General features: G+C 54.8%; 1 protein-coding gene across 3 annotated transcripts in view; it reads right to left on the reverse strand.

The window, feature by feature from the left end:
- The window catches only part of Fbxo31 (F-box protein 31), a 35627-nt gene that overhangs the window by 3968 nt on the left and 18876 nt on the right, over nt 1–12783 (reverse strand). For all 3 annotated transcript variants that reach the window (XM_028880811.2, XM_028880812.2, XM_037206319.1), the window contains 6 exons: nt 8571–8647; nt 8081–8248; nt 6530–6604; nt 3030–3139; nt 2206–2359; nt 900–1291 (listed from right to left, as the gene is read on the reverse strand). In XM_028880811.2, the coding sequence (XP_028736644.1) occupies nt 900–1291; nt 2206–2359; nt 3030–3139; nt 6530–6604; nt 8081–8248; nt 8571–8647 (976 nt within the window). The remainder of the gene's footprint in view (nt 1–899; nt 1292–2205; nt 2360–3029; nt 3140–6529; nt 6605–8080; nt 8249–8570; nt 8648–12783) is intronic.

Here is a 12783-nt window from a genome sequence, read left to right on the forward strand (position 1 = left end):
GCCTAAGAGGCAAAGGTCGAGGAGGTCTGAGCGGCTGCCCAGCTGGTTGGGTTGTGGGTCAGATGCCCCCTCTCCCTCACCAGTGCGGGCACACATGACAAAAACCACCAAGGGGCTGTGTGACCTCAAAGGGGCAGAAACAGGTAGTGGGGGGAGACAGGAAACAAGCGAAGAGCCTGGTGTTGCGATGTGTGCGATGGCGCCACCCACAGGACACCCAGGCACACTGCAGGACCGGAACTCTCCTGCTCCACCCACTTGCCGAATCTGTGGGGCATTTTCCTTGTCGTCTTTTTTTCACCTGACTAACCAAGTCAGTCATCTTTCGAGCCCCTGGCGAAGCTTCGCCGTCGGTGCCACCTGAAGTGGCCCCACGTCCTAAAGGCTCTTGAGAAAAATCCCACCCTGGGTCCTTCTATAGGGTGTTGCGTTGGATCTGCAATGCTGTGTGTCCCGCCCCACGCCACCCCCAGGCTCTGAGTGTGAACTCCGCCGCTAATGTCCTGAGCCCTCAGCAGGCAGGGCCTAGCTGTAGGAAGGAATTTGCTGGGGACAGCCAAACCCCCGTCTCAGGCCCATGCTCTGTTTCCTGCTCTGCATGTGAGCCTGCTTCTGTCACAGGCTGTTAGGAACGCAGCCCAGCCTCCCTCCACAATGGCTGAAACCACGAGCCAAAAACAGACCTTGAGCGGGCAAGATGGCCCGGTGGGTCAAGGCACTCGCTATGCGGCCTGACCCCCTGAGTTCGATCCCTGGAGCCCACATAAAGGTGGGAGAGAACTGACTCCACACTGTCCTCTGTCCTCCACTGTGCACCATGGCGCGTGCACCCCGCCCGGACCCCCACATAACAAAACACCTAAAACCAGGCTTCTAAGCTGTGAGGCAGGGGTCCTCACCATAGCCGGCAAGTCCGGGGATAGTCCTCATTCCTCGAGCTGACGCCCACGGGCAACACAAACGGCTGCCCCTGCCCAGTTGAGGCCGATTGCTCGGCGGCGGCGGCGGCGGCGGCCTCAGCTCCGCTGCCAGCCTCTTTGCTGTCCCCGGCGGCGGCGGCGGCGGAGGCGGCGGCGGGTGGCGGCCCCTCGGGGCCCTTCGCGGAAGGCTCCCGGGGTGGGGCGGGGTCCTCGCCGGCCTCCTGCTGCTCCTGCCGCACCTGCTCGCGGACCTCCAGGACGATCCTGGAGAGTTCGTTGAAGTTGCGGAGGTTCTCTACATCGGGCAGCTGGATGCGGCGATGCAGGTCAATCTCCACAGTCTGCTGCCCCGCGGGGATGTTGGGGTCGCCCTGAGGGAAGGGACAGGTGGCAGTAAGCAGGGCTGAGAGGCCCAGGAAGACCTCCCGGCCGGCCTGCCTGCGGAGCATGCTCAAGTTCTGCCAGGTCTTGCAGCCGCACCTCACAAGGCACTGGATGGAGTCTGAGGCTTCCCTAACCAATCAGCTCCCAAGAACAACCGTGATTCCAGTGAGCGATGCAAGACGCCCTGGAGTGCAGGCTCACACAGATGTCTAGCGACCCTGCCTGTGAAGCATGCGCACCCTCCCAGGGCCTGGCCGAGAGCAGGCCAGAAGCTCAGCTCAGGCTGGTCTGACTGGAACAGTTTCTGAGCCTGACGGGAGAAGCTCCCTCCCATCCTCTCCACCAGCCACTCCGTGGTGGTGGAGTGCTAAAACCCCAGGGGAGCAGTCAGGTATCATGAGGACCCTGATCCACAGCTCAGGGACATGGACCACAGAAGCCCCCGGTTGGAGGCTTGGCTGCTCAGGACACAGTAGTAGCATCTAAAACCCACCTCCCAGAACTCGGTGACAGGTGAGCCCAGTGGCGGCAAAGTGGCCCTGGCAAGGCACAGCCACACGTGCAGCCAGCCAGCTATGCAGAGCTCAGGAAGAGGGGCTTTATCTGAGGCTCAGATCCCAGCCCGGACCACAACAGTGCCCACACCGACATGCGCTGTGAGGCTGCCTGCTTGGGCAGTGGGTCCCAGTGAGGCTGCACAAGGATGTTAGTTAGGCAGCCTTTTCCAAGTTCCTGCTCATTCAGAACCTAGGAAGTCTGGGTCATCATCAGTGGAGAGGGCCTAAAAATCAGCACGCCCAGCAGCACCGGCAGGGTCCTCGTTCGCTGGATCCCGGGTCTCTGGAGCACAGTGGACTCATGCCTGCCCACCAGACGGCTGTGAGACACCGGTACGGCTCACCGTGATCTTGGTGCCCCTGGCCCATGAGCCGTGGAAGCTGAGCATCACGATTTCCAGGCCGTGGCTGCCATAGGTGCCCTTAAAGAGGCCGGGCTTGATGAGGTCATCGGGGTGGCTGGGTGGGAGGTAGATCCGGCGGTAGGTCAGGCAGTTGCTGCAGGGGCAGAGACAGAAGAAGCAAGAGGCTCAGCCTGACTGGACAGGTGTCCTCCGTGCCTGGGCAGCCCCTAGACTAGGCCCCCAGCTCTTGGGCACAGCACTCCTGGCACCGATGTGCACCCTCAGGGCCTAGGAGGGGCAAGCCCAGGAGCACAGCACAGCTCACCATTACCCTCAGGAAAGGAGCCCATGCCCCCAGCACAGGGAGGGGTGGTGGTCAGGCATGGAGCCAGATGCCAGGAGGAGGCCAAGACCAGGCTTCCCAGAGCCACCTGGCTTCAGCACACACTGGCCACTGACGCCTATACTAGGGTGGCAATACCACAGTAGGGGTGGAGGGTACGGGTGTGCTCACGGCACCTACAGAGAAAGGGGACCTACATTCATAATACCCGTACTCAGAAAGGGGGGACTAAGTCCACAGTACCCACCCAGAAAAAGGAGACCTGAATTCACAGTATCCAAAGAGGAGAAACAACTGTGTTCACAGTACCCAGAGAAGGGGGACTGCACTCATAGTCCCCACAGAATGGGAACCGCATAGTCTCTATAGAAACAGGCCAGCCTCACCCAAAGAGAGGGCGGCACTCACACCTCCAGCGAGGTGAACTACTTTCACAGTACCAAGAGACTGCGCTCACAGCACCCCAGAGGCCCTGACTCACTCGTACTGACTGGTGTAGATGAACTTCATCAGAATCAGCTCCTGCATGTGCTCGTGGAAGATGTCTTCCAGCGTGCGGCCCCACTCTTCCCTCAGCCACGTCCGAAACTCCTTCAGAGAACAAGGGCACGGCAGTCACCAAAACGGAAGGAGAGAGGCTGCTGCATGAAGCTGACCGAACGAATACTTCCAAGCCGAAGGGGCTGGCCGGTGGGCAGGTATGAGCCAGAGCTGGTGAGCCCCTGGGATGTGGGTCTGAGGATGGCCCACCTGTGATAAAGGACAGGGTCCTCACCTTCCCGGGGCACACAGCCTCAGACTCCCAGGAGGGGGCAGCAAGGTCACAGGGTTCCCTTAGGCAAGGCTGGGGTCAGAGCTCCTGTCCTGGGCAACAGCCCCTTACTGTGTCCATGGTGGGAGACTGGTATCCATACGGATCCAGCTTGACCCTGCACCACCCAAGAGACCTGAGGCAGCGGGAAGAGTGCAGGCCCAGCAGAGCCCCATCCTAACCCCAGCCAATGAGAAACAGCCCCTGCTCAGCCAGGACAGGCCACCCAGACCCTGCTCAGGACAACCCCTGCCCAAAGGTTTGATTCTACATAATTAACTGACATAGGCTTCCAAACCTGACCTGGCATTTCCCGTGACTAGCATGAGCTCCGCAAATGGAGGCAAAAGCAATGGGCAAAATTAAGAAAAGCTACAATCTTGGGACGGGTTTCTTTAGCATGTCACTGCAGGAACCCAGAAGCCATTGCAGGGCCCAGAGGAAGCCAGAGGCACAACACGAAATCTTACCAATTTCTGTTTCCAGCATCTTGTACAAAGTAGAGCTTGAAATCACACAAGCCCTGTGTACAGGGCTGCTACTGTGCAAGCCACAGAACAAACTGACCAGAGGCAAGGCCTGAAGGAAAAGTCAGGTACTCCGCCCTGTCAAGGCTACAAACTGACCTCTAGGTCCAGCACCTCATGGAACCATACAGAAATGCAAAGACTCCAGACACATGGACAAAACGGGTAGATGTCAGGACTCTCAATACCGTCCATCCACAGACATGAGCTCTAAGACATGAGGAGCAGTGGGTGGGTCCCTAGAGTCATAAGACAGACATGACTACAAATCAAAACCGGTCCGCCTCGATCCCAAGGGAGGGGTTGAAACACTAACAGTAGGTCTCCATGCCTCTGTTTAAACAGAGGAAAAGGGGTTGGGGATTTATCTCAGAGGTAGAGCGCTTGCCTAGCAAGAGCAAGGCCCTGGGTTCGGTCCTCAGCTCCGGAAAAAGAAAAAAAAAAAAGAAAGAGAGAGAGAGAGAGAGAGAGAGAGAGAGAGAGAGAGAGAGAGAGAGAGAAAGAAAGAAAGAAAGAAAGAAAGAAAGAAAGAAAGAAAGAAAGAAAGAAAGAAAGAAATGTGCTTCATCAAACAGAGGAAGGGAAGGTTGTCTGCAAACTGGGGTAAGGCTTTTTAAACTACCCCCCCAAACCCCAGCACTCGGGAGGCAGAGCTAGGTGGATCTCTGAGTTGGAGGCCAGCCTGGTCTACAGAGCAAGATTCCAGGACAGTCATCAAAACTACACAGAGAAACCCTGTCTGGGGGGGGGGGGGACGGGGGGACCAAAAATAAATAAATAAATAAAACCCAAAAAAATTGTTTTAAAATTAGGCCCCACTGACATTAAACTCCTCATGCTGAAGAGATGGCTCAGTGGCTAAGAGCATTTCCTGTTTTCCAGATGACCAGAGTTCAGTTCCCAATACCCACATCTAGCAGCTCACAATGACCTATAACTCCAGATCCAAGTGATTTGATTCTCTCTTCTGGACTCTGACAAATATTCACACAAGTGCACGCACACACATGCATATATTAAAAATAAAAATTTCAAGAGGCAGAGGCAGGCAGATCTCTGTGTGCTGGGCCAGCCCAATCTACAAAGTGAGCCCCAGGACAACCAGTCTGGCTTAATTAAGACTTAATAAAACCTGTCCCACCCTCAAAATTAAACCTTTCATTACAGTGGCTGGTCTTGTGGAGGAAACATTTTTCATAAAAACCAAATAGGGAACAGACAAAATAAAAGCAATCAAATGGGAGCAGCAAAGACTTCATCAGAAGCACACTGAGCTGACTGGAGCGAACACCACTGAGAAGCCAAGGTCTCCACTGCTCAGAGCCAAGGTCTGCAGCCACCAGGGCAAGCCCCAGCTACATGAGGACAGCACCAGGGCCTGGAACACAGCTCAGGAGTGACTGTCATATCCATCCAGGGGACACGCTGTGCCTGGCACTCAGCAATCACCATCATGCTCCCGGGAGCCCTGGGAGACGGCCAAGGATGACAACATGGCCAAACTTCCTCCTCTCCCGGCACCTCTTCTCTCCCTAGCTCTCTCGCACCCCCAGAGGCCACTGTCTCAAGGAAAGGGGGCAAGAAAAGTTCGGGCAGTGTCTCTGGACCCCTGGGATGGACATGCCTGTCTGGGATGTGACTAGAGACCTACATTTGTTACCAGGGCTCAGAGCCAAGGAAACCCAGAACTTATGAACACACGATGTCTTTGGCTCATTCCTCACGAAGACACTTCAGCTCTCAGGAAAGCTCTTGTTCCTGTTTCAGCCAGGAGCGCACTGTGTTGGGAGCCTTTAGAACCCCTCAAATCCCATCACATTTTTCCAGAAAATGAGCCCATGACCTCTAAGGACTTCACAGCTGAGGGCTTCGTAAATGAGAATTCCAACAATCTCAGAGGGGCAGCAAGTCATGACCGCAGGAAACCAAAGTTTAGTGGCAGTGTTGGGGCAGGTACTCCATCGAGTGCAAGCGCTGTTCACTGGAACTCTCCTGTGGGTCTCTGGCCACCAGGAACCCTGGAAACTCAGAAAATGGCTACAGATGCACACCCATCATAAACAGCTCCACCAGACACCCATATTCAACAATCTCAAGTTGTTCTTAGTGGTGGTGCAAACTTAGATGCTCAAAACTCAAAGCTCAAAGCTCAAACCTCAAAAGCAACATAAACTCACTTGTGCAACTGGCAGGAAGCCAAGCACACATGGGTATCCACTGTGCTGCCATGATCTAGAACCCCAGGCCACCAGGTACCCTGTGTGGAGAAAATAGCCCTGAGCAGCTTTCAGGGGGCCCCTGCATTACACATCTGGACACAGCTTCTAGAGGTCTAAGTGGGTGGGTTCCCACTAGAATGTGCTGGGAGAGCAGGGATTTCCAACTGCTTGGGGAAAAGAAGCTACGTCATGCACATGTCCGCGTGGATGCTGCTTTAAGGTGGACCAGGGACACGCTCTGCACAGAAGGGGTTGGCATGACAACGTGCAGCAATGATGCTGGCTATGAGGTGGCAGTTCCAAATGATGGGACCTCCCGTGCCTCTGCTTCAACCAGCAGGAGGCCAGGTTCGCGCCCACGAGAAAAGACAGCCAGGCATACAAACATCTTTCCACAGCCTCCCTCCTAGACCTCAGGACTCACCTCCTGCCTCCCACCGGACATCCTGTGGTGGTCTGTCTGGTTGCACTTGGTGGAGAACTCATCTCTCTTCACGATCTTCAGTGTGACCACAGAAGGAAAAGGACCAGGAGGGACAATGAGTCCTAATGTCCACCACCCTCCCCACTAAACCCACTGAGACCCAAACATGTCAAGTCTGATGATGCAGGCCTGTAATTCCATCTACTTGAGAGGCTGAGGCAGGAAATTCCAGGTTCTGCCTGGACAAGAGGGTGGACTCCAGACGGGGATGGGCAACTCAGGGAAACTGTCTCAAAATAAAAGGAGGGCTGGGGCAAGCCGGGCGTTGGTGGCGCACGCCTTTAATCCCAGCACTCGGGAGGCAGAGCCAGGCGTATCTCTGTGAGTTCGAGGCCAGCCTGGGCTACCAAGTGGGTTCCAGGAAAGGCGCAAAGCTACACAGAGAAACCCTGTCTCGAAAAACCAAAAAAAAAAAAAAAGGAGGGCTGGGGCATGTCACACGGTGGCGATGGCTGTCAGTGAGATGCCTGCAGTGGCAGCATGAGGACCTGGGTGGTCGTGTGGTGGCACAGCTTGGAACCTCAGAGCTGGGGAGGCAGAGACAGGGCGATCCCTAGGGCTCGCTAGCCAGCCGAACATCATTGGCCAGCCCCGGGTCACGGCAAGAGACCCTGACTCAAAACACAAGAGGAACGGCTCAGAGGTAACAACAAACACCACCTGAGGTGGGCCCCACCACCACATGGGTGCACGCACGAGCTCACATACATCCACACACAGGTGAATATATGCACACATGCCCACCCAAACAAATTTTCTGAGGGGCTAGTGAGATGGCCTGGCAGGTAAAGGCACTGGTCATCAACCAAGCCTGAAGATCTGAATTTGATCCTCAAAACGTACATGGAAGGAGAGAACTGACTCATAAGTTGTCTTTTGACCTTCAAATGTGCACTGTGGCTGGCGCACACACACACACACACACACACACACACACACACACACACGCGCGCGCGCACACACACACACAAAATGGTTGATTTGTCATTTTTTTTTTAACTTTCAAAACAAAAAAGATCCAAATGCATCTCTAACAGGCCATTGGAAGGAAGGCAGCCAGAGCCCCATCTCCCGGCATGAGCACTTCCAGAGGCAGGCACGGCATTTCCCCTACCCGGCTCACGGGAGCCAGCTTCAGACTGGAGCATGTGCCTGCACACTGACGCACCAGCCAGCAGAAGGCCAGAAACTGGCCTACGGGGAGAAGAGCACAGCTCCAGGCAAAAGGAAGTTCCGGGGGCTCCGGCAACCTCCATCTTCACACAGACACACACGGCGTCGGGGAGACCCTTTCCCCACGCCACTGAGCTGGACAAGCCACAGCCTATAGCCAGGGGTCATAGTAGAACCGTGACAGGCCACAGCTAAAGGCGCCATGGCACACGTTCCTGGCACCCACCAGGATGGCATGGGACCGTGACAACCAAAGGAGGACGGCCCTTCAGTTACGCATGCCTGTGTCACGTCACAGGGGACCTCGCTCTCCTCTACCTGGATGTGGCCGTTGTGGGGCCCTTTGTGGCCGTACATACACTCCACCGTAGCTGACTTCCTCTCCATCAGGTGGATTCTAAACAGTGGCTTGAATCGCATGGGGTCGCCAACATGGGGGTCATGAGGAGGCAGGTACATCCAGCCGATGATGAACAGGCCATCCACCTGCAGCAAGGAGACAGTGGGTCACGCCAGGCAGGGTTGTCCTCTCCTTCAGCCCACAACTGCACATCAGAGCCTGTGGCTGCAGCCAGGATCCTGCAACCTCCGCATCCAGGAGCTGAGGACCCTACGGCTGCCTGAGTGTCTTTCAGCAGTCCAGGAGCACAGCGAGAAGGCTGATGGGCTGCTTACAACAAATCTGTGTGCACTTGCAAAGTAACATCTGGCTTTTCAGTCTCCTCTACTGAGCCAAGAAATGGCGCTGCCGCTCTCCAGTGTGGGCACCTCCTGCTCGCACGAGAACCACCACGAGGCTCCCACTCACCACCACGTTCAGCAGTCCTCCATACGGCCCGATGTCTGGCTGCCACAGCCCCAAAATGTGTCTGTATCGGTGAAGCACTGTGGGGAGAGAAGGAGCACTATTACCCAGCATGCTCCACTCACCCAGTATGCTCCTGAGGCACAGGAAACACCTCCACCATAAGCCACTAGAGATGACAGTCCAGCCTGTGCCTGTCACCATGGCCACTGCTTCTGCTCAGAGTGATAGATGAAGATGAATGAATCAGGGTGTTCCTAAAGGTCCTGACTGCCGGGTGCAGGGGCATGGAGTCTCTGAAGGCCGCACAGTCACAGAAGGCTACTGAGCACAGCCTACACTCGGGCCGACCAGGCAGGACCACAAAGGGATAGGGGCCAGAGGCCTTGGCCTGGGGTTGCAGGGTGAGGGACAGCCCAGCCTTTGACGCTCTTTAAGAACTGCTAACACCCCTAGGTTCAGCCCAAGACCATCATGAGGGATTCTAAAGACAAGATATGGATCATCTTCTGCCCAGGGTCAGGCTCAGGCTCTCTGACTTTTAGAAACGATGAAGCAGCCGTGACGGATGCTCACACCTGAGCTACTGACAAACAGCTCAGAGACACATGCCGAACTCAACACAGGGAAGAGTCCAGGGAGGGGCCAGGCACGGGGTACACTAATGTGGGCATTTTAGTCTGAATGCATCAAACACCAGCCACATCCTCAGCAACTCTAACAAGTAGGAGGCTGGCTAGTTAGCCTGGGATGCCACCAGCCATTTCCAAAGAACTACAAGAATACACAGACTGCAGGGACACTGACCCACAGGGACCAGAGCTTCCTAAGACTGCCTTGCCCCATCTCTAAACTCACAAGCACGGCAGGCGACATCGGAGCCTAGAGTGTGGGGTGACGGGGGCACACTCCAAAGAATGGCCACTGTGTCATCCTGCAGCATATATAAGGAGGAGAGATCTTAAAGGGCCAGCGCAAAAGGGAAAAAGTAACATTTTGTCATCATTTATAGTTGAAAAATAGAAAAGCTGGAGAAATCACCCATTTCAGAATCATTTTAGAAAACACTGCAACTCACAAACATTAGTGACGGTGTGCCATGGGAACAGGAAGGACACGCCACAGATGACTCCATCTGGTGGTGCATTAACTTACACATAAACCCTGAGAAGAAGAAGCCAGCCTCCTCCCTTCGCTCACACCAGCAAGAGAGCTGGACACCCAGAGGAGAAGAAACCAGCTGCTTCTCCCAGCAGCCAGTCTACAGGTGCTTACAAAATCAACTGAAACACTAACCCTGCCTGCCTCCCAGGGTGAGTCCTGTGCTATCCCAAGTGATGGCCTCGGCTTGTTCAGAACAAAAAGTCAGTTAAGCAATATTCAGAAAAACAGCCCAAACGTGGCCCCCACCAAAGACAGAAAATAACTGAATGCGTTTACGTCTTCAGGTCTGTCTGCAGACAGTGGGTGAGCCTGAGTGGCCCCACACTTGCCTCTTGTCCAAAAGGAAAAATGCAACTGATAAGCCTCTCGTCCTAGTCACTGGGTCAAAGCCAGAAGCGCCATAGTGCCCAAGAATGAGAAATGAACCCACTCTGGGTGTCTGCTTTTAGACTTCCTGATGTGCTCCCCGTCCCTCTGGGAGCATCGATGTTAGAGGCTTCTTAGGGAGGGAGGGAGGATCTGGACCTCTCTCTACAGGAGGCCCCCCCCCATACTCCACTGCACAGCCCAGGGTTCACAGGGGCCATCCACATCCTCTTACCACAGGCCAGGCCATGTCCGCAATCCTGCCCCTGCCTCAGAACTCTGGCACATCACCCACAGGCCTGGCCCCCACAGTCACTCCAAGTGACCTGTAGGTTCAGAACACTCTGCAGTCACCCTCAACCCACACAAGGAAGGACAGACAAGCACCAACCAAAGACACAGGTGTCCCTGAACGCTCTACAGAGGCCAGTCACGGGCATTCCACAGACCTATATCTGCCTGGACAGTCCCACACTCGGGAAACCTCTCATCACCTCTCCACCCCAGGAGCCCGGGATCCAAGGGACTTTACACATAAGTCCCAACACAAACCCCCGTGGGTGACAATAACCCAGAGAGGGCCAGGTCCCAAACCTTTGTGTGCAAGGCATCACAGCAGGCTGGTGAGAAAACACACCTCAGAGCGCAGCAGCTGACACGTGCTAAGTGCCTGGAAGCCAGAGGCATGAGGGCTCCAGGTCAGATAGTGGGGTTCATTTTCTTCTTTTCTGGCACTCAGAGGCCATGGGCTACCAGGGGCTCACCACCAGCGATGGTTCTTGTAGTGCCCAGGTTTTCCGAGCCCCTACCAAGTTGTGTGTGACTCAAATGCACTCAAACCTTGGCAGGACAGCAATTCCGCCACTCTGCTGCCAGTGACAAGAGGCAGGACCCCCAAACAGGAGGCTAAAAAAACCCAGGCACTCAGCAGTACCTCCCAGGAATGAAGGAGAAGGCCCTATGCTCTCCAGACCTCCTGGGAGGGCTGGGCTTCCATGCTGTTCCAGAAGGATTCCATGGCTGCAGCAGGACCGGGGGGTGGAGAAGATCCTTGGCCCTGCACGGGGTCAGTTGTTCCCATGGCTTCCCAGAGCCATCTTCTCCCTGTGGGGCTGGCAGGACCTGCCGCTCTGGCTCTCCAGAGCTCTCCGCTCAGCAGGGAGGGCTGGCTGGCTCAGGACACAGTGTTCTGGAAACATTGTCTCTACTCTGCAAACTGCCAGCCCTCCCAAGCTCAGTCTTGGCCAGGTCCCGTGCCCTCCCCTGCCCAGGGCTTCCCACACCCCCGGTCATGACCTTGACAGTTAGTCTACCTCTGTGCCAGCCAATACAGCAAAGGTGTTTGTTAGTGGCTATTCAGAGTGCCCACACGCCACTCAGGAGCACACCAGACAAAGGCAAGCATCTCACAAAGCTCCCACAGGGAGTCAGAAACTGGTGTCCAGTGTAGCTATGTGCCCGGCCCTTGACAGCACGCTGGGAAACAGCACAAGCTTGTCTATTCATTCTACCGCTTTTATTAGAGGGGAAATGGCCATTCATAACTTTTGTTTGGGGTTTTGTTGGAGATATGACTGGCCTCACACTCACTATATAGTCAAACTATATAGTACTATATAGTTAAACTAATCCTCCTGCCTCCTCCACCGGCCTCCTAATCCTCTACCAAGAGCTGGGGTAGCAGGCAGGGCCACCACTCCCAACTCTGATCTCTTTCCTATGTATTGGGTGCTCTGTCTGCACGCATCCCTGCAAGCCAGAAGAGGGCACCAGATCTCATTATAGATGGTTGTGAGCCACCACGTGGGTGCTAGGAATTGAACTCAGGACCTCTGGAAGAGCAGCCAGTGCTCTTAATCCCTGAGCCATCTCTGCGGCCACTCTGATTTCCTTCTTGACACCTGAAATTCACTCTCCCTGTGTCGAGGAAAACTTCCAGGACTCAGTCAGAGCAGGAAGTCAGGTGACTTTTTGAAAACTTCATTAGAATTTTGTCTGTCTGTCTGTGTCCACACGCCACTGTCGGAATGTGGAGTTGAGACAATTTGATGGAGTCGGCTCCTCCCATCCTTTCGTGAGCTCCTGAAACCGAACTCGGGTAATCGGGCTTACAAGGCAAGCACGTCTACCCACTGGGCCATTTTGCTGGCCCAAGAATCCAGTTCTAAAGCAGCAGCAGTGGTTTCCTGCGTCTGACGGGAGCTGGGGGGCTGGGGAGGGGTGATTTTTCTGTGAGTTCACATGATTAACTGACAAACTTAGAGGGTGGTTTACATTTCATTGGGTTTGGTTTTTTGTTTTTTTTTTTTTGTTTTTTTGCTTGCTTTTCTTTATTTTGTTTTCTGAAAGTTGTCCTACTCTATAGCTCAAGCTGTCCGAGAACTCACCGCCATCCTCCTGCCTCAGCTTCATGAGTGCTAGGCTCACAGGCATGTGGCACTGAGCCCAGTTACATGTTATTTTAGAATGGAGGAGCTTTAACGGCCTCTACACTGCCTTCTGCTCTACCTGAATTTTTCTGTCACTGCCCTAAAAAATATAAGTAAGATATGCCTGCCCCAAACCACTGTGACCCGTGCTGCCCAGGGCCCTAGAAGCTACTGTGGAAACGCAGCCCATGCGTACAGAGCCTAGGCTACCACCCAGCATGGCCCACCACGGCAAACCACGGACCATAGCTGCAACG

The sequence above is a fragment of the Peromyscus leucopus genome, chromosome 5, assembly GCF_004664715.2.
Source record: "Peromyscus leucopus breed LL Stock chromosome 5, UCI_PerLeu_2.1, whole genome shotgun sequence".
In the NCBI taxonomy this organism is placed as follows: Eukaryota; Metazoa; Chordata; class Mammalia; order Rodentia; family Cricetidae; genus Peromyscus; species Peromyscus leucopus.